This window comes from Pecten maximus, chromosome 5 (assembly GCF_902652985.1).
Source record: "Pecten maximus chromosome 5, xPecMax1.1, whole genome shotgun sequence".
In the NCBI taxonomy this organism is placed as follows: domain Eukaryota; kingdom Metazoa; phylum Mollusca; class Bivalvia; order Pectinida; family Pectinidae; genus Pecten; species Pecten maximus.
In genome coordinates, this window is record NC_047019.1 from 3,877,901 (window position 1) to 3,904,764 (window position 26,864).

Sequence of the window (26,864 nt, forward strand, 5' to 3'; positions counted from 1 at the left end):
ATCATTGAGAGTTCTCTAATACTTCCATAGTACTATGTAAAAGGTCAGGATTTCTTATTCCAATATATGACCTTGATGACATTGATTATATATATTTAAAATCATCCATACAAATGAAACAGGTCCTAATTTTATCTTTTTTAATGAAAAATAGTGGTAACAAACATTCGCTTGTATATCTTGCATTGCCACTTAAATGTCAAACACAGGTATTTCCCTGGATCAAATTAAGACGAGTTATTTTGGAGAGTGAATGGAATTATTATTAAGAAACAGAAGAAGCCTTAGAATAAACATTGAGGATTTTGCCACAAAGGCAAAGACTGACGGTGATGGAGACATAAGGATTCAAGCTAAATGTTCAAAGGGAATTCGCAAGAAAATTATTTAAATTTTGTGAGGAGAAAATTGTATGTACTAAATGTCTAACTCATTCAGAGCACCAATTAACATTTGCTGATATAAGTACATATACAGTGTATCATTGGATGCAAAACAAATGTACGTAGATAATTCTATCCTAGGTTCTTCCAAGAAATGGAATTAATTCAACCGAGTCATTTCGTCGTCACAAGTAAATAAAAGTAAAGTAAAACACCAAAAACGGCACACTCTTCATTATTGGAATCAAAACATTTCTTGACGAACATAACATAGATTTAGTTCCGCAAAGAAGATGCTTGCAAAAGTTTCATCTTTTTTTTCTGATGCTGTTGTGTCAGGCTCCAAACGTAATACTTAATACACTTCCAGCCTCTTTTTTCGAACATTGTTTTCACATAAGTGTTTTTCCTTGTCCCTAATAAAACATCATTTTTTGTTGGAGGCTTATTTGATGTAATACATGGATGAAATATGCGCTTAAGGATTTCAGTGTCAGCTTTGGTCCAGGGCACCCTGTTTTTTTTTCTTTCTTTCTTTTTCCAGTGAAGGCTCTGAAATTAAAACAAAATATACATCGGTATATGAAAATATGCATTTGCTGATCTATTGCGGGGTCATAAAAATACATTTTATACCACAATATGTGGGTGTTATTCAATTCTCAGTGTATCAAATAATTACTTAATGCAACTGTTGAATAAGTATATAAGTACATTTTGTATACATATTGCACAAATAAATTTTAATGGTAAAATGAGCAAGAAGTCCATCGGTCACAGTCAATTATTAAATAACTTATTGCTACTGAATGGTTTCAAAATTTTGGTGAAAGTGATCATACTATATTTGTTTTATGAAAAATACAAAGACTCAAATATTATTGACCCAGGTGCCATGTTTAATGGAGTCATTAGTCAAGGGAACCATCATAAAGGTCAAATAGGACTGCTGGTCACCTTAAACACAAGTTAATGTAACGTACGCCAGGTTTTGTAGTTGAATGAAAGCCGGAATACCCGGAGTGAAAACACCGATCGAGACCTACATTCAGTATCTGGCAACTAACTGCCCCAAATAATCTTAAACATGAAACCTAGAGGTTAAGGGCATTAAGTTGTTGTGATCTGGATTTAGTGGCTGAATACAGGGTTTCTGTAGTGTAGGGGGATACAAACTTTGAAGGTATTTGGTTGCATTAGACAGTAAGTCGATATAAATAGGGGTTCGTAAGACAGGTTTGACTCAATTGATACCTTTCTTTTCTTGGTGATGGTCAATGCACTGGAATCATTGTGGTCACTTGCATCTGTCTCACTGAAATGTATTAAAACTGTTTTTGTTTAAGAAGAAACAAGTTGTAATGTTCTATAGCATGGAATTGATCTTATTTTTTCAATAATGAAGGGTTAGACAGGGAAGAACATGTGCAGTATGCAGTATGCCATATAGCGACTTTGTATTCTTATAACAATGACAAATTGTTGTGTTCATCCAATATTATAGTATCAGTAACCTCACCAAGTTTCGATTCAAATGGATGGCAATAACACTGTTTAAAGTAGACTTTAATTTACGCAAATACTGATGTGGCCGTTGTTGCTGTCACCGTCGTAAAAGTAACACGGTGACCTTATGTTTCACTTTCCGCGACTATTGTCGAAGGCGAGACCAAAATCATAATAGGATGTGCATGTTTTTATATCATTTATATTAGGATATCAATAAAATACTGAATGAGAAAATATTTACATTTTCTGAACAAATGTCTACATTGCTAAAGCTATGCCTTATACAAGAAACTGCCATGTTCATGTTGTGACTATACAGGAACATGAAAATATGATGGGTTCAGACTACATTCCTAACCTAAAACATTTGAAAGAAATGGTATTTTCAAAAACAAATAATACCGTCAGTATTACTTAGATGTGCAGCATAATCATAACATGCTAATTAAATCACAGATCATCTGGATAACAGCTGTCTTCTAATGATTTGATTAAGATTCAAAATGTATATCTTTACTTATTCTAGCTAACTGCTTAACAATTCAAATACATAATAATATCTTAATTACTTCCACACCAGGACCAAATTGTTTTCATTCAATGTGTAGTTAATATCTCAGTTTTAGTATATGCTACTTGTATATATGTACCTTGTATCACAAAGATTTTTAAATGTTTGATGATCCTGTTTTGGTGTTGAAATTACAAATACATGAATTGGCTTTATAGTCCACAAATACTATCATAACATTATCCATTCTCCAGTCCATGTTATGTTCAGATAGATCAAACAAAGTTAAAATAACAGCAAAGAAGTAATTGTGTAGAATATCCCACTGAACCTTTCAGAAGAGCAAAATTGCTTGCAGCACAACATTTCAGAAAAATTATAAAACAAAATGAAATTTGATCCACATATCTGTAGATCCAATACATCCATGTTCTTATCACCACAGAAGGCAAGGATTTCACTAAATTGAAAATCATTTCCAAAACAAGCAAATCCACCAGAAGGAAACTCCATATCTCAATCTAAAACTTGTTCTAGATTCCACTTAATCATATTAATTTCAAACATTTTAATGACAATTTGCAAACATTTCAATGACAATGATTTCAATAATTTTGTTCCCCATAAATTCAGAGAGAAATTAAAATATTTCATATCAGATTAAAGAATCCACATCAGGCCTGACCTGATTTTTCAACCAATCTTGGTAAGAGTAAGCTTGATTTTCTTCACAAATTTGACAGAAAAAATAGGTTGTAGATGAGAGAATGCTTGATAATCTGATATTTCTCACAAACTTGACAGAGAGAAAGTTTAAGGTAATATTCCTCACAAACTTGACAGAGAGAAAGTTTAAGGTAATATTCCTCACAAACTTGACAGAGAGAAAGTTTAAGGTAATATTCCTCACAAACTTGACAGAGAGAAAGTTTAAGGTAATATTCCTCACAAACTTGCCAGACAGAAAGTTTAAGGTAATACAAAAAAAAATGTAGTCCTCACAAACTTGTCAGAGAGAAAGTTCTAAGGTAATATTAATATTCCTCACAAACTTGCCAGAGAGAAAGTTTAAGGTAATATTCCTCACAAACTTGCCAGAGAGAAATCTTGATATTCATCATAAAGTTGACATTTTGATTCTTGATCCTGACAGGAAAAATGTGTTTCACAGTTTGAGATATAAATTGGTCAAGGAAACGAATACAGCATCTTAAATTTGAATTGTGTAAAATATCTATTGAAATGCATGAAGCCAAAATTTTACACAAAAATTTGAAGTCTAAAACTGCACTTGACAATTATTAACAACATGAATGCAAGTTATTTGCAGGAGTTTATGAAATCTCTGACAAATAATTATGCTGATTGTGTAAATGGTATAAACATCCATTTGTAATTTTATGTGACCATTTCATGCAAGGTTTACATATTTTTGTTCATTGCATGTATACATACCCATCATCAAGTCTATCAGGCTTCTGTGGCTTATAAGAAGGGTCTCTGCTGTCAGAATCATAGTCATGAACACTACTATCACTGTCTTTATGTGAGCTACAAAATAAATGTATTTGTATATAACATCAAAAGAATTTTTGTTTTAAAAATAAGTTTGGTGCATGGTTTGATATCATGTGCGAAATCATTCAATCATTGATATTTTTTGTTAAAGCTGCATGCACAATTATATAATCATTAAAATCCCAGCGCAAATCACATGTACCCGTGATGTGACCTTGAACTTTGACCATGTAAATCAACGGGAACCTTCTTCTGTTAATACATTCATAACATGTGATGCACACCCATAAACAATATACTCACTCATTGGTTTGCCATCTCTTTAAGATTCTGGTCTTCTCAGACTAACACTCTGTAATGCACATAATAACAAATCATAAAATATCCATTAATCGGTTATTCGGGTTAACTAGGTTATATGTTAAAGGCACTTTAAATGTGGTATTTTAAATGGGGTACACTTACACTATACATACAATTTATATGGCAATATCACTGGGATATTGTGATTTTATAAAGGAACTAGTAGAAAATCCTATCTTTACTTCTAAATGTAGGTATGTGTTTTATCCAGTATCTATGGTAAGCATCTGCAGTGCTACACAATGGATGATAAAAGACTCAAGTGTTAATCATATATGTAAATGTGAACAGCTGTGACCTAGGCAGGGAGTAATTAAACTTTTTACGGGAAAAGCTGTACTGGATTAAATTCATTTCTTTTCAAGTCATGGAGACAACTTAATACATACCAATATGGGCCAAATCAGCGAGCAGTTGCTGTCCTCGCTGCAAGAATCCATTACTTGCTCCAGATCCGGCTTTTCTTTAACAGCTGTGTGAAAGAAGAATAATATAACATTCATCATAGCATCAAACTACTAGAAATGATATGTACATAATTGGAATAATTGAATAATTTAAATGTAACGGCAAATAATTAAATATTTTCTTTAAGCATAAAATGATGTCATTTTTTCCAACATGCAGATGAGATTGTCAGCACCAAATGAAAGTCTTTTAAAAGAAATTCTTTCTTGAATAACTTCCAAAAACATTGCTGACCAAAACTGCAAGTTAGCTTTCCCTAAGTACAATAATAAAACAATATCCTGTAGGGTATCTTAACTTTAATACATATCTGATAGATAAAACATGTATAATTTTACCAAACTACCAACCCTACCCTATCCACACCCTTTACCAGTAGTATAAGTAATGAAAAAGATACCAACCACTAAAGGCTTCTCTGTTTTCCTTCAGCATGACCATGTTTCCATCATATCTGAAACTCATGTTTCCATCATGACCATCTGTTAGTGTTATGCTTTCTAGTTCATCATCTGATCTCCATTCTAGTTCATCATTTGATATTCTTTCTAGTTCATCATCTGATCTCCATTCTAGTTCATCATTTGATATTCTTTCTAGTTCATCATCTGATCTCCTTTCTAGTTCATCATCTGATCTCCATTCTAGTTCATCATCTGCTAACTCTCCATCCTCCACCAACATCTCTTGGTCATCGTCCTTCATCTGTCCATCCATCACAATCTTCTCTTGGTCATCATCCATCATCTGTCCATCCTTCACAATCTTCTCTTGGTCATCGTCCTTCATCTGTCCATCCTTCACAATCTTCTCTTGGTCATCGTCAATCATCTGTCCAGCCTTCACAATCTTCTCTTGGTCATCATCAATCATCTGTCCATCATCCACTATCTTCTCTTGGTCATCTTCCTTCATCTGTCCATCCTTCACAATCTTCTCTTGGTCATCATCCATCATCTGTCCATCCTTCACAATCTTCTCTTGGTCATCATCCACCATTTGTCCATCCTTTACAATCTTCTCTTGGTCATCGTCCTTCATCTGTCCATCCTTCACAATCTTCTCGTGGTCATCATCCATCATCTGTCCATCCTTCACAATCTTCTCTTGGTCATCGTCCTTCATCTGTCCATCCTTCACTATCTTCTCTTGGCCATCGTCCTTCATCTGTCCATCCTCCAATATCTTCTCTTGGTCATCATCTACCTTGCTATTCTCTTCAAGCCTTTCTTGTTCATCAATGTTATCATCTACTATCTCTTCTTGTCCATCAGCATGTCCTGTCATTCCACTGCCTTTCTGTAGATATGAATTGGTAGCATTTTTTAAAGACATGGATGTGCGGAAAATGCATAAATGGAAAATGCATGTATATATCAGGCCAGTAACCACTATATTAAACTAACAATCACCTTTTCAATTACATTCAAATAACCTTTTTTTAAAACCATAACAGGACGTAGGGTGCTCTATGTACATTTTAACAGGAACCTGGACATTATTGTCAAAAGAATAATATTTTTTTGCCTTATTAGTGTGTTCAGACTCTTCATAAAATATTCACTAATATTAGTTGCAGTTTTGTAACACATATTTATTAAGGCTGTTATGATATACTTATGCCATGATACTACAATGTATATACCACGATATCTACTCGCGATAAAAATTTTAAATGAGTCACCATATTTGATGGCATCGGCGACGCATATTATTTTGGTATATTGACAGGGATTTGCAGTCTGGAAAAAAGGTGTTTGAGGGAATTTAGTTTCACCCCCGCCAAGTTTCATATCACTATACATGTACTTATTGTACAAGGACGCATGTTTGTTACTTGACGGCATTTATCACGAGAGCCTATCAAATTTTACATTACATGAAATATTATTTCCGGCAAAAATTGGATCCATACTAAAAAATGGACCAGATCAGACCAAACTGACTCAAACAAAAATACCGAAAAATGAAAAGTGTACCAAACCTAAGAAATTTATCATAGTTTTCGGTGCACCGCAGTGTATTTTTACAGCCCTAATTTTTATTGTCCCATTCTTCTATCTGTGAAAGTGCATACATAAATGGAAATCACATGTATAAATACCAATGCGTGGGAGCAGAGCTATATACAGTGATTTTTGGTGCATACAATGTCACTTTTAAACTCATTCAGAAAATCAAAATGTGATACTCTTACTAAATAAATATACAAAACATTCAAATTCATGGTGTTGCCAAGTATTACCTTATAAATGCATGGACAATTTTTATAAAAACTAACCTTTGACTTTGTTGCTTCCAAATCATCAAAAAATTTCCTTTTATTTCTACCTTTCAGTTTGTCTGTTAAAATATAATTGATTCTCATAACATCACATGGGAATATAAAAAACAAAACAAGTAAAACATCTCATTCTGGAAAGGTCAATTAAGTTAAGCTCTTACATTAAGGCTTCAAACAGAATTTAAGGAGTTTTCAAAATATTGTCAACCAAATTCAAGCACCATTTTGTACTTATAAATGCTATACAATTACATCATCACTTGAATAGTAAAGCTTGAAATGTTTCTATATCGAGAGATATTTTTAAGGAATTATTGTGATAGTAATTAACTGTCATGCAATCTGTATAAATTACATGTTTACCTCATGTTTTTGTAATGTTATTTCTTAATTTTATTTTTATTTTTTTCAAAGAAAACGCAATATGGATAAATACTACATAACAAAGCATAACAAGATTTTCAATTATCTTTAAGGGGTTTTTCAAGACTTTCATTAATGTTCAAGAATTTTCCAAGATCTGCACCCGCCTTACTCTTTGATTTATGAAAACAGATTAATTTATAACAAATTAATACCTAGTGATTTCCTCAGCTGTTCATCACTGACTGTATATTTCCAATTAGATTTGTTGAGGGTTATGCTGTAAAATAAAACAATAAGTCCATGAGCTTTAGCAGTCTACTGATTTTGAAATTATTCTGTTAATTTGAACCTTTTGGTCAAATCCATCAGCCCATATAGGGCCTATGATTTCCTAACATAAACTATAGCAATTTTTCTCACAAATTCAAGATGTTAACTGTACTCTAAAACAAAATGATGAAACAAACGAAAACCTGCAAGAGTAAACAAGAGTTACGCGTAATTATATGTCTCACCTTTCCTGCTTTGTCAATAAATCACAGATAGCTATATGTGATAGGTGTTAAGCATGATTGTATCAGCTATATATATATAACCTCATCAAGTCTCAATTCAACAGGAGGGCTACAACAATGAATATTAAAAATGTTTTCTGCATTCGTTCTAAGGCAATTTAAAAAAGGGTCACTTCAGACTTCAAAACTAATAACTATAAAAAGGAATGCGATAACGTACTTATATTCATCTTCATCATAGAAGTAGCCTTTTCCCTCCGAGGCATATCCTGGCCACCACACTCCCTTGTCAAGCTTCACAAATATACAGGATCCATCTGAAATAAAAAAAAGAATGATACTCAGAAGGAGTTTGAAATGTGTATTTCAAGATGGCGACTGTAGCGCACTGGTAGAACTTGAGAAGAAGTTAAAAATGTGAAAAGTTTACAGGCGGTGTACGGCGGACAATAACAAAAATAAATAAGTAAACTATATACAGTAGTTATATAAAAATTATGTCTTCACTCTATTCCACATAAATGAAAAATCAAGATTAGTAAATGTATGACTGGTACCTTTAGGCTGATTTGATTCAGATTGTTTTCTGTAAGGCTTGGGTTTTTTTTTGCTTCGTCCCATGTTCTGTGAGTAAAGAAAATACAAGTATTAAATGTATGCATACTTGTCTACATTGTATTATCATAGATCTATACAAGAGGTGAAAGGGGACAAGAAATTTTGGCAGTGTTGAAAAATTATTAATACACGTCGTAATCTCTAGTCATAATACCATAGGTACATATACTGTGGTTATTTCTAGGGGTGCGACAGTTAATTTGGTTTAAAACCAATAAACCACAGTTCAATGTTGTCGGTTCGGTTTTCAGTTTGTATACTTATATTTTGGTTTGATTCTAAAAATTACTCAATGTCATTTATGCTAGTCTTGGTCAATCAGACGCTTGTAATGTCTGCATAGTTACGTAATTATCAAGCGTCTAGCTGACTGCGACTTATACAATGGTGGTGAATATGAAGCGTATGTCAGAAGCGTGGCATTATTTCCAATTAAACCTGGACCTGACAACAAAAATGGGAAATCAACAGCGTATTTAACATACATACATGTGCAGAAACTTATTTAAGTTTTATACAACGTCAAGCCACTGCACTACATCTACTGTCATATGTAATCCTATCTAAAATGGAAACGTGGTGCACTTTAAGTCACTCTTAAGTCGATCTTTGGAACGAAACAAAATATTCCTTTATATCCAGTCAGGTTAGTCAGTTCTGCAGTTGCGTTTAGATTGAAAAACAAATAAGAAGCATCTTCACTGTGACCAGGTCTATATCTGTGTTTATTAAAACTGATTTATTGCCCTATTCTGTTGTAGAACAGCTGGGTTTTCATCAGACGATACATGAACTGGAGCCTCGATATACAATTCTCTATCGTAAACATTTTTCCCGAAAATGTAATTCCAAAGTTATATATATAATGAACAATGAAAATCTATGCTGAAGCTTGCCATTTGATAGGTACACGTGATGGACTGAAAAATACTTATGTATGAATCACTATGTTGGTTGATATATATATCACTGCCTCACAGTTACATGTAATTTATTTATTGAAAACGAGCCTATGGAATTTTAAAACTAATATTCATGTGGTATTGCATATTGGTGCCCACCAACGGCATTGTGATATCTTGAAATTTTTAGACTATAATTACGGCCTCTTGGAAATCATGAATATTAAGCAATCATGCACGATCCGACGTTCTTTTACAACTTCAAATGCCAGGAAAAAATACTTGTCCAAGTCTCTAATGGCATGGTATTGTGTTTCAATTTGCGTATTTAGATCATCCTCTAACAATGAGTAACATGTAAAAATCTAGGCAAATGGAATAAAATTTCTTGTTCTTGTCAGTAATCAAGTGGCAAATCCTCATCCCAAGTCAAGTTTATTTAAAAAAAAATGTATAATAAAAATATATACCATCATCTTATAAATTTTGCATAAATACACACCATGGTATTATGTTATCTAACATGTTACATATATATTTAATACCATATTGATATCACAAGATTTCTCTTTAAATGTAAAATTTAATTAGTTAGCCCTGTTGTAACAGGAGAGGAAAAATGTACGGCTAGACCGGGTTCAAACCCGGGACCTTCAGAACTCTAGACGGACGCTCAACCAATTGAGCTATCTGGTCGCCGACTATCAACCCGGTCTAGAGCCGCTACACTGTTATCAGATAAATTTAAACCTTTTGTTTTTTAATACTAATCATTGAGCCACTCGTTAATTATGTAACAATGCCTACAGTAGTACATTATCAGGTCGGGGCCGGGGAAACCACAAATTTGCGTGTAATACGCCAATTGGCCTATTATACGCCAAATTCAGGCACAGGTGCCCGACTCGTTTTATAAAATAATAACATATACAGTACATATAAATGAGACTTATATGTACTCTATATGTTATTATTTTATAAAACGAGTCAGGCACCTGTGATTCATGTATGGATTTGTTACTAAAAATAGCTCAAATCAATTTAAACTCACCTTTTTCATTTTTTTTTTATCAAAGTCGCATTAATTTATGACAAAATAAATAATATTTTGCTGAAAGATGTTTAATTGAAGCATTGGCTACTTAGAAACTTGATGTAATAATCGTCGCCGTACTAACACTCGTAACAAATCCATACCCCAATTAGCGTATAATAGGCCAGTTGGCGTTTTATACGCAAATTTGTGGTTTTCCCCGACCTGATTATTACACTTTTATACAGCGCTAGCTTTCAGGATCTGAGGACATTGCATTTATATTAGTAGAATCTACTGTACTGATTAACTGTTTACTAACCCTAGCCCATAGGTCAAGACAAGATATATTTCATCGCTGCTGGTACAAAAATCTGCATTTCCGTAATTCCGTAAACAATGTGAAATAGTTTGTGATCTTGTAAAGACAGCATTACAATTCGAAAGTCAATATGCTGTTTAAATGTTATCAAAAATCCATTTTGGTATTCACTCAGAGACATATATACAGAGAGATTAGTAGCTCTCTCTTTGCCTTAGTGTTTACATAGGGGGTCCCTGACCTTCCCACAATCCTTTGCGGTCGCTCGGTTCAGTCTTCACTTGACGCCAAATCGCGAAATTGTGAAAACCACACACATGATTATCGATTATTTCTATTTGAAATCAACATCCAGATCCAAGGTAAGTGCTTTGATTTTATTAATAGCAAAATGCATAAGTGTTATCAATATGAAATATGTAACAATTTGCTGGGAAAACGTTCGTATTTTGAATATGAAATTCCAGCATACCGCACGAAGATCGGCGGTAATTTCTAATTTTCGAAAAGTCCCTGTGGGGCTTTTGAAAAAACGAAATGTTAGGAATATTTTTTTTATTTTTTTAGTTTGAATATCGTTCGTTAGTTAGTTTTTGTGTAATGTGGTAACATTATTTTTAGTTTTAGTGTTTTAAGAAGATCTCATAGCTATACGAAATGATGACTTTTTTCATTCGTTCCATTCGACAACATATTCAAAGTGATGTGCGAAGGCCCTATGGATTTTCGAAAATACGGATAAATGTCAACAATGTGCATGATAAACAGGAATACATCCTATAAAAATGATTGTTTTTGGTTAATGTGGTAGCTTTTGTAGTGGCCTAGATAAATCGATGTGCTTTTTGTGTGCGTTTAAAATTGACGATGTTCTGGTCTGACGTAATGGCGGCTTAATTACAAAACTAAGATATGTCGAATAGGACCGAATGGATTCTCGAAAATACGGATTAATGCCAACAATGTGCATGCTAAACAGGAATACATCCTATAAGAATGGTTGTTTTTGGTTAATGTGGTAGCTTTTGTAGTGGCCTAGATCAAACGATGTGCTTTTTGTGTGCGTTTAAAATTGACGAAATTTTGGTCTGACGTAATGGCGGCTTAATTACAAAACTAGGATATGTCGAATAGGACCCAATGGATTTTCGAAAATACGGATTAATGCCAACAATGTGCATGCTAAACAGGAATACATCCTATAAGAATGATTGTTTTTGGTTAATGTGGTAGCTTTTGTAGTGGCCTAGATAAAACGATGTGCTTTTTGTGTGCGTTTAAAATTGACGATGTTTTGGTCTGACGTAATGGCGGCTTAATTACAAAACTAGGATATGTCGAATAGGACCCAATGGATTTTCGAAAATACGGATTAATGCCAACAATGTGCATGATTAATAAGACTTTATACCATAATAATGATAATTTTTAATTAATGTGGTAACTTTTGTAGTGGCCTAGATAAAACGATGTGCTTTTTGTTTGCGTTTAAAAGTGACGATATTTTCGTCTGACGTAATGGCGGATTCACCAGAACAAGTCGAAGAATTGCATTTTGAGACACGCACAATACGCAATATATAATCAGCACATATTGATGAACCGTCATCATATATAAGAAATGACATAATTAAATCACATGTTTGTTCATATGTTCTTGAAAACGGATGAATAAGCTTGATCTACGTTTTATCGATTAAGTCAATTCGTCCACAATATAAATCAAGGGCCGAAGTGACTTGTTTAATAAGCTTATAATTTAGTGTATTCGTTTCCATTTAATGTTATTATTATTAAAGAATGTCATTTATTGTAATGTCACAATTTGGTCAGTATGAATTATTAGTTAAAGATATCGATACTTCCTAATTTTCACAATTTCCACAAATTTGTCTTGTGCTACAAGTTTACAGTCATATTAAAAAGATATTGATGTAAACACAGAATCCATATCTGTCACAGTATGCATGCAGCTTTAGTAATCTTTAAAAACCTAACTTTAATTAAGACTTTTTTTATTTATTTCATTTTTTTTACATTTTGCATGAAAATTAAAACAGCAAGTTATATTATTACATTTCACAACTACAATTACTCATTCACAATTTTCTTCATTTTCACATTTTATTTTGATCAGATTTACTGAATGAACTAAAAATCTGTTCACCTATAAACATTCACACTGACAAGCACACACTTGCGTATACGTACATCATGAAGATGTATATAACTGGAGAAACAAAAGAGAAAAAATTTACATACACAGAGTAGAGAGAAAAAAAGGGAGGGGGTCACCGTGAGGGTGATGAAACAGATAATATTCCTTAACTTGAAATTTTCCATAGCAAAGCATTTCAGAATTTAAGGAAAAACTTCAGTTAAGGAGCATCAGGACACCTGATGGAATACATGCAGACATAATTATAAGTCTCCTATGATGAAACTGGGCCCTATATTAGTTGCTTTAACAAAATGCATGTAAGTTTTCATTAACATGATTATAACTTATAACATATTGTTCTATGGTACGTGTAAATTAAGGGTGTACACCTGGTCATGAGAAACCAGTTACCTGTAGTTCTGTAATACCTTGAAGGGTGATACATGTAATTACAAAACATGTAAATTTTCAAGCATAAATTAAAATAATGGATTTATTTTAGCTCTTCTCCCAATAACAAAAGTACTAAAGAGGCCTGTGGGCCTTCATGGTATATCTGTTATCATCATTCTTTATATCCTCTAATTCCCAAGCTAGGGGGAAATAGGACAAATAAGCAGGGATTGATCTAGGTCTTTTTAACTCCCATTAATGGCCCGTTTCCCCTCATGATTTGTTCAATTTTTCCCCTCACATCTGTTAAATTCTCTGCAATGTAGTAATTTTTCTCATTTTATTGGCAATCTTGTGTCCAAATGCTTATCTTTCTTTCAGATAAGGGTTTTCTTTTCAAACGTTTGCTGTTTTTGCTGGGAAAATGTGATTATTTAAAATTTCCCCTTTTCAGAGCTGATTTCGCCCATTTGTCCTAAATTCCAGATTAACCTCTAATATTCATACTCATTTCGTTTTGTTTTTTCGTTAAAGTGAGCTAGGTATATATATAATTATGATGTAGCATATTGTTGAATTGTTTGAAACTGTCTCTGAATACAAAAGGTGTCTGTTTTGGATTTTTACAACTTTTAGCACTGTCTGTGTTGGTACAGTTGATTTGAGGTAAAATATATATGATGACTATCGGGTCTGACCTGGCCATGTTCTTGCTCCAAAGAATGATTTGATGACAAATGAAAACTATTTTAGCAACTTTTGCTAAAGTATAGTTTTTTTTATCTTAAGCAAATAATAAATGGTTTTAGCAAAACAGCATTATTGCTTATAGAATTCAATACATGTGTTAAACTATTTTATTAGTAAAAGTTATCTAGACGCTTTATAAAGCATTGCCTATCGAACAAACTCTCAAATGATTCAGATTTATTTAAGTACTTCCGTTTCCGTAACAAACATGTATATGACATGTGCTTATAATTATCATGCAGTTCAATCACAGGATAATTGAGTTGCGATGACATCGTAATTATTGTAAATGTAAGTAGTTCAATTAAAGATGAAAGACGGGTGTATTTATGCAGTCTATATTATTTTTTAAGGTTAAAAACAGTTTTGCAATTAGTGATTACATTATGCAAAATGTGATTGATAGCATGAGCACAGATACTTGGGCTTATTTTGCATGGAGACTGATCATGAGGGTCCTACAGGCATTCTTTTTTCAGATGCCATGAATCATTATGATTATTCAACACTCATAAACTTGTATTGTCTTTGAATATTAACATTTACAGTTGATTTATTTTTGTTTTGTTTATATCTTCAACAGAATGCCAAAGTCAAAGAAAAGGACGAAGAGTTTCATTGGATACAGACCAAAGTTCCATTACCAGAAAGGGTCTAGGTCTGAAAATAACACGCACAGGTCAGAGTTCACAGTGCACGTGGACACTAGTTCAGAGACAGCAACATCTTCAGACAGAACTGACGCTGACCTGGTATCAGAAAAGGTTGATGTATCACACTCAAGTGCAGATGTTGAACAATTTTTAGATGCCTATCCTGATGGTCACAGTCATGAGTACTGTTTGGATTCCTTCAGTTTTTCAGCAGAAAGGGACAGTAATGACAGTGCAATATCTGTGGATGATCAGTCAGTGTTAGATGAATCCATATTATTACAAGACCACAGTAATACTAATATACAACATCAACATGACCTACTTGAGGACTCAGCTATTGATCTAGACATTAGCTCATGTGCAGAAGATCTAGACAGTTCTGCCAGCGAGCCTGTAGTTAATGAACCTGTGAATAGTTATGAGAGCTTAAAAGAAAAGTTAACAGAAGTGATTGAAGCCCCATTTGTAATGAACACAACTAACGGTGACATCAGGATACTTGAAATTTACAACAGTGGTAGCAAGTCAATTGTCAAGCTGGTGGTCCTGATACATGCAGATTACACAGCTACTATATCTGTTCACCAAAGGGAAATTCCATCCACACATGATCTTTGGAACGGTATGCCGCCAATATTTGATTCAACATCAAAGATTTTGCTACTTTTAACAAAATTACAAACATTCTCTGTGTGCATTGGGAATACTGATGAGGAGTTCCAAAGTCTTGTGCCAGTTGGAGCAGGTATCTCTGATGGGGAAGATCATGGATTAATACCCGGGCAAGTACTGGCGTACCGAGAAGGAGATTTTTGTGCTTCACAAGGAAACATCACTTACCATTCAACAATCAGATCTTCACAGTGCAGTATGCTGATCTATCAGAGGTCCCGATGTGCAAACTGCTCCTCGTTCCGAAGAAACCTAAGGAGAAGGAAGCAGAACCTTCAAGGAAAGGAGAATAAATTACTTTCAGCCAATTACAGGCACTCAAACATGACAACAGAGATGCTGAAAGCTAAACTTCACGAACAGAAGAAGAAGATTAGGAGTCTGCAAAATGAACTTGACACATTGAAGCGTAGGTTTGACCGAGAAATTCTAAAGAAAGGTGTTTCATTTAATGATGCCCAAAACATTGAAATGTCTGATCTTGTGTCATCATGCAGTGGGGACATGCAGAATGCATATGTTGACCCAAATTGTCTGCAGCGGTTGTTTTGGGATCAACAGAGGAAATTTAATTCAAGTGGAAAGAATGGAATGAGGTGGCATCCCATGATTATAAAATGGTGTTTGTACCTTCGTCATCGCTCTGCTAAAGCATATGAAGCCATGCGTGACGGTGGATTTATCAACTTACCAAGTGCAAGAACTTTATTTGACTATTCACATTATACTAAAAGTACTATTGGATATTCTACAGATGTAGTTAAAGTGCTAAAGGAAGAAGCTTCCAAAAGAAATATGTACAGTGAGGATGAAAGTTGGAGAGGCTATGTTGGTGTACTTTTTGATGAACTCAAGATCAAGGAGGACCTGGTGTACGACAAACACAGTGGAGAGCTTGTCGGTTACTGTGACCTTGATTCTGTGGGCAACAAGTTCATGGAATTGGAGAAATGTTTGAATGTAAGTGCCGATAAAACAACGGACATTGCCAAATATGTGATGATTGTTATGGTCCGAGCAGTAACAACAGATTTGAAGTTTCCACTGGCTGCATTTGCTACAAAAAGTATAACAGCAGATTTTCTGTACCCAATTCTATGGAAAGCTATCCATATTTTGGAAAACATTAATCTCAAAGTGCTTTTTTTAACCTGTGATGGAGCATCAGCCAACCGACGTTTTTTTAAATTACATACTTTAAATGGACATGACTTTGTGCATTACACAGACAACCCATATGATTCCTCTAGGAAAATATTTTTTGTATCAGATGTGCCACATCTCCTGAAAACCACAAGGAACTGTTTTAGCAATTCATTTTCCCATAGAATGTCCAGACAATTATGGAAGGATGAAAAAAACATTTCCTGGATGCACATTGTTAAGTTGTATGAGGAACACTGTGAATTCAGTTTGTACACTCCATGCCCAGAGTTGTCACGTGCTCACGTTGACCTTACTGCTTTTACGTGTATGAAGGTAAAATTGGCAGCCCAAGTAATGAGCGACTCTGTGGCGAATGCGCTAGAAGAACTGTATGATGGCCAGGTATCAGAAACGGTTACATTTATTAGAAACATCAACAAGTTTTTCGATTGTTTGAATGTACGGAATCGTTTCGAAGGTCGTAACAAAAGAAATCCGAATCTGGCACCCTATATGCAGACAGATGACGAGCGACTTGATTGGCTTCAACAAGATTTCCTGGGATACCTGGATACATGGAAACATAAAGTTCACAACCGTCCGGGGAACTTCTCCGCCTCACAGAAAGCGAGCATGCTTCTGAGCTATCAGACACTGGAAGGCCTTCGGATATCAGTTAAGTCAATCACCGAGTGTGTGAGACTCATGTTGAATGAGGGAGCACAGTTCATATTGACCCATGCTTTTAACCAAGATCCACTAGAGGAACACTTTGGACACCATAGAAACAAAGGTGGAGCAAATGACAATCCAACTGTCTATGATGTGAGAAATGCTTTGACACAGATCAGATCAGTGAATGTGCATGCATTTGCCCCCCGAAACGGTAATGTATTGCAAAATCAACAGATTGTGAACATTGATAACTCTAGTCTACCAAAGAGGAAAGTTAACAGAAATTAGATACAATCCAGAGTCCAAGATTCATTCAAGACCATTTATTGAGAGTGGCAACTGCTGAGATCTATCACATTGAATCAAATTATAGTTAGTTTGACCTAATGATACAGTCCTCATTATTTGAATATTGTGGCGAGAATAGCACCACTGATGTCATAAGTTTGACATAATTTAAAACCCATTATCATACTTAATCTGAATGTATTGATATTTATAATGTGTATATATGTAGTGATAGAATTTAAATTTATTGAGTGACCACTGGTGATTAATTTCTATCGATCAAAGTACATAATTTATTAGTTGATGTAATCAATATGTATAAATATCTGTTTTGTGGATCCAAATTAAACAAGACATGTGCAATGATATTATATACTTATCTCATTTTCGAACATCTAAGCCACCCTTTAAAATGTGAAGTTACCTGATCATGAGCCTATAGTAATATAAATGTGAAATCTAGATTGATGCAAAATCTAATTCTACATTTGTTCCTTGGATGCAATTTATTTTTAAATTGCTATAATTAACTTATAATCAATAATTCCAATAATTTATCAATTCATTGAAATAAACTTTCAAGTGTGCCTGTACATGTGTAATTTGATGAAGTTATTGAATATATATATATCAGTAATTAAACATGCGTTGTAAAATTCTATTCATAACAAATAGCGGTATCCTTTTCTTGTTGATTTCTGCGCATGACTTTGCAGACCAACTGATGCCTGTTTACAGTATTTGATTAACAATGCACTTGTCTAGATATACCATGTAGGAATATGTATTATTGTAAATATTACTGAGGGCTGTTCCTGGATTAAAGGTATAGGGGATATTTGACATGTTTAATAGTACTATTAAATTTAAACATGTCAAATATTAAAAATGATTTAATATTTACAATGAATGATAGCTATAGGAAAATTTGTTGTTTTAACTCTTAACCATGGACATAACATGTTGATAATACATAAAGGTGCCTTCAACCTTCGAATTTCCCAGGTGTGTGAATTGTGGAATCAGTCAAAAGAAAAAAGTGGAATTCATCAAAATTATATGGTATATATATGTATATATATATATGGTGTTTTGTTTTTTGGGTTTTTTTTTTGGCAATGTCCTGTGTAAAAATCATAAATATTGTATGTGTCTTGCATATGCTAATCCAAATTATTACCTAAAAAGGAGGACACAATCGTCATTAAAGTTAAATGATGTTTTTTTACAAGTTAGAAACTATTAAAGGATTGCTAAAATCCAAAATGAAATACCATGGAATATATATATACATACCATATAACAATGAAATTGAGGTAAACAGAAAGCAAACAATATTTCAACAAAAGAAATATAATTTATTATCTTTTGATTTAAACAAACTTTTAACTTAAATGCATATTTAATTTAAGGAAAAACTGTTGCAAATTGGTGATCTGGACCCATTTCTTGCCAAACATTTGAAATGTTTCAACATCCACTAATACATATGTAGCATATACACTGTGGTGAAAATTTTATAATGAAATAAACAAATAACTTCCAGTTTGTTTGTCTCTGTTGCACCTAAAGTTTTTGATTTTGATGGATTTTAATTGTATGTCTTTAAAAATATTTTGCAAACAACTGATTAGTACATACATAAAATACTGAAATGCTTTGTATTTCTATTATTGGACTTGTATGCAACTTAAGTCTTTAACTCTTTGTATAAATTTGTAGGAAACATTTAATTAGGAACTTGTCATATAATTTAAGTTATCAGTTTGAGAATAAAATATAACACATCTTCATAAATAAAGTACTGCTTTGTTCAAGAAAAAAGTGTTCTTGTCATATGTAAGTTTACCATTTCTGCAAATATAAATCATGTCTTCAAAAATTGCCTGAAATCTTGACAGAAAAAAAAGATGCTTTATATGTCAAAAGATTGTCTTTACAATAAAAATTAGAAACTTTTGAACGTTATTATTGCATCATGTTTGAAAACAATTGTTGGACATTTATTTTCGTCTCGGACAAATGTTTGTTTGTTTGCAAATATGTTGAGATAATCTAAAATATATAGTTTACAAATATATTACATGAACTTTGTGTATTTTATCGTAAAATTCATTTAACGAATGTTCCAAATAATTAAAAGGTTACATTTCACAACGTCTTCACTGGAAATTCAGCTTCAATTTCAAATGTCAAAATGGGACGGAAACTTTTGATTGTAGATTATATATACTATGCATTCAAGTCTTTTGATTTCAATTGTCCTCGTAAGCTGGAGGAGTTGTTCTTCATAGTTCTTTTGGCTTCAGCAGAGGCTTTTGAAAGTTTGTTTCTTTGAATGCGCACAGTAGCAAATCCTCGGATAGTCAAAAAAAGATTTAATACATCCTCGAGCACTTTGGATGTCACATCCTGAATTTCGTCGAGGCCATCAAACAGCTTCTTGGTGTATAACTTGACCATGAAGTCCTCCATGATTGCTTCTTTGAGGGGTCCTTTAAGGAGGGCTTTTGCGTTCAGGGCATTTGGCAACACTTTTTTCCTGGTCACAATTTCCAGTTCTCTGATGAGCAAGAAGAAGGTGTCACTCGGGTACATAAGTCCACCCCTATCTTTCTTGGTAATCCATCTCCTGTAGCGAGAGATGAAGTTACTGCACCCATTTGTTGTTCTCTTGTCCTCAAAAGCCGACACCATCTCAACTTTTATTTCACTGTCCGATATTCTTGAATATCTTTTCTTCAAAATTCGCATGATAGACCCACACATATACATCAAAACAGTTTGGTCATTGTCCGAAATCACCATGGCTTCATCTGCTGAAGTTTGTGTATGTACTGCAATTTGCTCAACTAAAACTTTCTCCAGAACCTCCATGAAAACCAACTGCACAAAACTATGGACAGCACTGGCATCGGATAGTACATCCTGGTATAGCTGCAGATATTCCTGTCGAACGAGTTCATTGACACGCTTGTTGTGCAGGTTTCTAAGCAGCTGCTCCCTATCATGTATGCTCGACAATTGCATTCCACTTTTATCAAAAATTTCTGTAAACACACGTTTGAAGAATGTTTCAACTGAATCATTAGAGGTGGTGAACTCACACAAATTGGTAAAATGTTTACCCCCAAGAAACACAGATAACTCATCCTGACCCAGAGATATGACTGCAGCAGTAAATGCTTTGTGAAAGATGCTCTCAAGAACTCCATGCTGTTCGAATTCCTTCACTTCGGCGGGACTCTTGTCAGTGTCATTTCCTCTGGACTGTGGTTCTGTGGTTGACAGATTTGTGCGATGACTGCTGGCTGTGAAGGTAAAAAAAAATAATGTTTTAAAACCGATACTTAATGGTTGTATTTCAACATTTATTTCTCATATATGTATTACACTGCGCATAAATTGTATTTGTGTCTTTTATGATACACTTTGTGTTATCTTAAACAAAATACAATTTATAAAGTTAAATAAAGTTTAATGAGAAAAAAAATAATGAAGTTGAAGATATTTCAGAAATAATACAAGATTAAGGTTTGAAGATATTTCAGAAAAAATACAAAGATAAATAATCATTCTATCATTTTACATTTTCATTCAATTCTCAAATAGATTCCATGTCAGAGTTATTTCCCTTAAATTTGTTTTGGCATAGCCGTTTACTTTTCTTTTGGCCCCGAATATGACGTGGCAGGTGGCGTTACTGGTGAAAATGAATTATGTTATTGGTCAATGCAAAAATGCAGATATACCGTTAAAAACGAAACAAAAATAAGATTGAATGCAAGATTAATAGTTTATCTTTTTAAATAACACATTATAAAAATCATATTCCTGATTCAAATGCAGTCTTATTATTAACAACAAGAGCTGTTGGAGAACAGCAAAGCTCATCTCGCAAATGTTTGTCAATAAATAATTAAAATATATAATTTGAATGTTTCGCAAATTGCATTAATAATATTTATATTGTTTACTTGATCAGATTATGTTTTTTTAATTCAAGCAATTTTCAAAACCGTACTTATTTCTATACATATATATAAATTATTTATTGACAAACATAAGCTAGGTTGTAAATTAAATGAATATATAAAATACAAATGTAATTGCTTTTGGACATATTTCTTCAATTTTTTGATAAAATATTATCCTAATGAGAGTTGTCTCCCTTGAAAAATGTGGACCGATATGTATAAATTGTCTAATGTGAGCATTTTCACATTGTTTTATTTTCAGTTTCACCCCAAGAAGGAATAGTGTCCCAAGAAGGAATAGTGTAACTCCATATAGTGTAACTACATAGGGCTCTTTTACAAAATATCAACACCCTAGTACAATCATAAAGTGATGTGTTAAAAGCTTCCAACATTTGCACAAAAAAAATTTCTAATGTGATTCTTCCCAAAAAAATCTTCAGTTTAATTCTGGCAAGGGATAGTTTAAGGGACAGGGAACCTTATACCATGTATTATTATGCCTTTCAACACTCACAACATAAACTTCACACAAAGTCCAAAGATTTAAAAAAAAAAAAAAAACACAGATTTAAAAAGAAAAAATCCAATTTTTTCTTTTAAATTTTAATCCAGGAAGGGATTGTCTTACTCCATAGGGACCCTATGCCAAATATAAGCACCCTAGTACAATTATAAAGTGATGTATTAACTTAATGCAGAAATATTCTAAGTCCAAAAATTTGAAAATTCTGTTTTTCTTCCAAAACAACTTTAATTAAACTCAGGCAGGGGATAGCTTAACTCCAGAGGGACTCTATTGCCAATTATCAGCACCCTAGTACAATTATAAAGTGATGTATTAATACCTTTCAACACTTGCACCAAAAACTTACGCAGAAATATTATAAGTCCAAAAATTTGAAAATTCTTGGGGTTTTTTTCCCAAAAAATCTTTTAGTTTAACTCCAGCAGGGGATAGTTTAACTCCAGAGGGACTCTATTGCCAAATATCAGCACCCTAGTATTTCTTGTTATTACATAAAATGTGAAGGGATTAACTTTCTTATGATGGTAGTAACATTTTTTATATGCTTATCATGTAGTTGAACACTCAGCCACACATACATTATCTGAACAACTTAAAAAAAGAGCAGCAGTCCGTGGTAATATTTAAATACAGATAACTTACTTTTTCCTCTGCTTCAGATATTTAATTTACAGGTGAACTATCTTGGTATGATACAATATACATATATATTACAGTGTACTGACTTTTGAGTATCAAAATTATATCTAATATCAAGGCTAGATATCTCAATATGTTCAGAAACATTAAAAAGTATGAATTCATTCGATTCACCTTTTGATACAAGTATATATGCTATTACATCAATTCCAAAAGTTTGTGGATCAGACTAAAACAGCATAGATGTTACCATCACTGAACATCAAAAACATGGTAGTAAAAAATGCGATAGCACAATCACCAAATTACTAAAATAAAGTAAATAAAATTTGAATATAGTCTAATTTATAATTCCACAAGGTCCAAAATACAGTACACTTTTTCATTTAATTTCAAAATTTGGAAGATTAAGGAAAATGTTTATATTCATTTTAAGTTATATATTTGGACTTTGACATTATGACTCACTTATAGTGACTCATTCTGAAGTTCACAGAGGATTTTTGTTGATGAATATAAAGTTGGATAAAATTACTAGTTTAATAAGAGTTACATGTAAATTAACATGAATTTTGGTGTTCAGAATCTGCTTTGGTGTTACTGTTGTCTTAAAAAAATGAAGCTTCTTTGCTAAATGCAGAACATCCCATTGAAAAAACATGAATACTATATAAATACTGTTTGTAAATGTTATTGTTAACACTACCCTGGTTATATCATGTTATGTCAACACATAAACATGTATTAATTTACATATTTCTCATTGTACATCTACCACATGAAATTAAAATCTTTATCTTCGGATCACACATGGTATATATGATACATTGTGCTAAAACATAGATATATAGCTTAGAAACACAAATGACGAAGGAAGACAACTTTTTGACTCTGGCCATAATGTGTTGATGTTGTGAGATGTTTTGGGTAAATCGTTCGACCCTATGTTTCTGGTATTTAAAGTATGTCCAGTACTGTATACCAAAATTTAAAAAGAAATTAATTTAACTTCATTCCTCCAGTTGTTTGTTGATCAATGTGTATTTACTAATATGCTTGATTTTTTTCATGTTAATGTAGGCTTATGATATAATTATAGAATGGCATAATTAACAAAACATTAATTACAATAAAAATGAATTTAATACTAGATATGCTGGGTAGCTAGATATATAATTTTCGTTTTATTTCTTCAGTGAATTCATCATATACTCTGAACTAAATTGAATATTTTTGTTTTGAATTTTCTAATTAAATTATAAACATGCATAAACTTAATTAACATATGTGTTAATTGTTTTTAGCAGCATGTTTCTGAACAAATAAATCAATAGAAAAAATACCTTTCAATCCATGCTTGCCGTGCTGTTTAGATGTGTGACCCCTGAACCCAGATATAGTCTTAAGTATCTTGTCACAAATCGGACATGTGTATGTCAATGTAGCGGGATTTGGTTTAGAGTCTTTTTTCGGGATTTTCTTCTCAGGCCTTACAGATTCAAAGTCACTATCACTATCGAAGTCGTCTTCATCGAAATCTGTATAATCACCCAACAACACATCGAGATCAAGTTCATCATCCCACGAAAAAAAATCAGATTTCTTTGCCATGTTGATCTCACGTCTGCATAACTCATACTAAACATATTTCATTAAAACTTACCTTGAATTTAGGACCCATCTTAAGGAAGTATGGCTTCAGTCTGCTGTCGCCGTGTCAATTATAGTCTCTCCAGTTGTCAAGTGTCAACCTCGTGTAGTTGTGTATACTAATAGCGGAAATTCCGGTACATCGATTCACACATGCGCAAAGCCCGATTTACCTGTGCAAATGCGTGTTTGATAGGGGACGAGGCGCTCTCGATAAGGAGTACGCTTGACTGGTCACGAATAAAGGGAGCCACTACGTGTACGGGGAAATAGCGATGTTACTAATCTCTCTGTATATATGTCTCTGATTCACTCAAAGAAAATTCATCGGCAAATGATTTTGCAACATCAATTCCGTCAGTGTCAAAGAAAAAAATCTTGCATTCACATTTCGAGTCCACACAATGTAATGGTTTCGCCATGTCTTACATTTAATACTTTCATTTGATGTTTTCCTCATAAATCGGAGAGAAATAACGTACCTTGCTTGTTCTGCTTTCCTCGCAATACCCTAGCCTGCTCAGGACTCCGCCGAATATTTTCGCGCCAAAATCATGACGTGTTAATGCTACAACTTAGAAGCATTCCGAGTAGAAATTTCCCATGATTCCTACACCTCCATTTCATGGTCGTGTGATAATATGAGAGTGTTGAAATGGTCTAAAAATAGCATTTTTCTACTTTCAGTTTTTTATTAAAGATTCGCTCACGCTGATTACGAATATATGGGGGAGCGATTTGTGGGGAACGACGGGAATCCCCATAAGCACCGTTTTTCCCCACAATGTTGGTCTAAAACACAACAATATTCCCCATAAGCTGTCTAGCTCGGGTGCTCTCTCTCTCTCTCTCTCTCTCTCAGAGGTACATTTGGGTATGATATTGTTTTGAATGTGTATGTATGTTTTGTGTGTAAATGCTAGATGTAGTTGGTGTAATCAGTGTGGAGCCTGGTTAATCGTGCCGATGGCTCAGTTGACGTGGCAAGAGTTGATATGACCAACACAGAAGCTGGGCCCTTGACAGGATTGATCAGGGTACCAGGAAACTGAATATGCATGTGTGTGTGGGATGGATGTATGTTTATCAGAATATATACTGAAACGAAAAAGAAACGCAACATGGAAAATTGTGATTAATTTTGTATTAAATATACATATCTGTATAAAAATCGCGGAAATAAACATGCACCCTGCCTAACACCCATACCAATCTTCAAAATCACCCAAGTGTGACTAGAGACCTATGCACTTCCGGCGCGGTAAAAACATCAAAAACCGTGCCTGTACAAACATATGCGTTCTTTTTTCATTCAAACCAGTATCAATTCATCACTAACATTGAGCCACATCATCGCCAATACTTTTGCAAACAATAATTCCTTTTACAATTATGCCACGGTTATCAAAGGTTGATAGAGGACGTGCTATAGCGATGCTTCTGGCAGGGAACACGCAACTTCACGTCGCTCGACAATTCAGAGTTCACAAATCGACTATTAGTCGATTAGTTTCACGTCTTAACGCAACAGGAAGAGTCGATGACCAGCCGAGATCAGGACGTCCACGCGTAACGTCGCGACGTCAAGACCGGGTTCTTAGGTTGGCACACCTGCGTAACAGGAGATTAACGGCCGCTGAAACGGCAAGGAATACGATTGGTAATCATAACCGTCGAATTCATCCCCAAACAGTGATCAACAGACTGCGTGAGGCTAATTTGCGTGCAAGGCGACAGTACGTTGGTTTACCACTAACACCGCAACGTCGAGCACGTCGTATGCAATGGGCAACGGCACATATGCCCAGACGTTTTCCTATGAGACGTTGGAGGTCTATGCTCTTCACCGATGAATCTCGATTCACGTTATTTCGAGCAGATGGCCGTCAACGTGTGTACCGGCGTCGAGGCGAACGTTTTGCTGACGCCTGTGTTTTGGAACACGACCGATTTGGGGGTGGATCAGTTATGGTTTGGGCGGGAATCTCCCATGGTTTGAAGACGCCTTTGGTGATAGTCAATGGGAATTTAACGGCCGTACGCTATCGGGATGAGATCCTTAGGCCCCATGTTGTGCCGTTTGTTAGGCAGCATCATCTAACCTTTCAGCAAGATAACGCGAGACCACACGTTGCAAGAGTCTGTAGAGACTTTCTTGCGACACAGAACATTGTTCCTATAGATTGGCCTCCATATAGCCCCGACCTGTCCCCAATCGAGCATTTGTGGGATGTATTAGACAGAAGAATTCGAAATCGCCGTAACCCCCCAAATACCCTCCCTCAGTTAGCAAATGCACTCGTCCGAGAATGGAATAACATTCCAATACGGAAAGTCAATGCCCTGATAAACTCAATGCAACAAAGAATTAGAGATGTGATAACTGTTCGAGGAGGACACACACGATATTAGGGCACGGTTTCAAAACTGCTGCCATTTCAACTTGGATTCACGTAGGGTACTACCAATCATGACCTTCTAGCAAAGTGACCTGTTCTTAAAAATCTCTAAACATTTAAAGGATGTTACATCAATA

At 34.1% G+C, this 26,864-nt stretch overlaps 3 protein-coding genes across 3 annotated transcripts; 1 reads left to right on the top strand and 2 right to left on the bottom strand.

Annotated features, from left to right (window-relative positions):
* Nucleotides 1-910: 910 nt before the first annotated feature.
* LOC117326895 (titin homolog) lies at nucleotides 911-25,180 on the bottom strand. The gene is made up of 11 exons (XM_033883694.1): nucleotides 24,811-25,180; nucleotides 8,475-8,541; nucleotides 8,138-8,234; nucleotides 7,615-7,679; nucleotides 7,034-7,095; nucleotides 5,157-6,051; nucleotides 4,674-4,756; nucleotides 4,225-4,273; nucleotides 3,859-3,954; nucleotides 1,638-1,698; nucleotides 911-935 (listed from the first exon to the last, which is right to left on the bottom strand). Exons 2-8 carry the CDS (start codon nucleotides 8,536-8,538, stop codon nucleotides 4,244-4,246), a joined length of 1,296 nt encoding a protein of 431 aa, XP_033739585.1. The 5' UTR covers nucleotides 8,539-8,541; nucleotides 24,811-25,180; the 3' UTR covers nucleotides 911-935; nucleotides 1,638-1,698; nucleotides 3,859-3,954; nucleotides 4,225-4,243.
* LOC117326894 lies at nucleotides 10,975-17,593 on the top strand. The gene is made up of 2 exons (XM_033883693.1): nucleotides 10,975-11,154; nucleotides 14,680-17,593. The coding sequence occupies exon 2, from the start codon at nucleotides 14,681-14,683 to the stop codon at nucleotides 17,531-17,533; it is 2,853 nt and encodes a 950-aa protein (XP_033739584.1). The 5' UTR covers nucleotides 10,975-11,154; nucleotide 14,680; the 3' UTR covers nucleotides 17,534-17,593.
* On the bottom strand, nucleotides 17,554-24,630 carry LOC117326896. The gene is made up of 2 exons (XM_033883695.1): nucleotides 24,342-24,630; nucleotides 17,554-20,844 (listed from the first exon to the last, which is right to left on the bottom strand). Exon 2 carries the CDS (start codon nucleotides 20,561-20,563, stop codon nucleotides 19,766-19,768), a length of 798 nt encoding a protein of 265 aa, XP_033739586.1. The 5' UTR covers nucleotides 20,564-20,844; nucleotides 24,342-24,630; the 3' UTR covers nucleotides 17,554-19,765.
* Nucleotides 25,181-26,864: the final 1,684 nt, after the last annotated feature.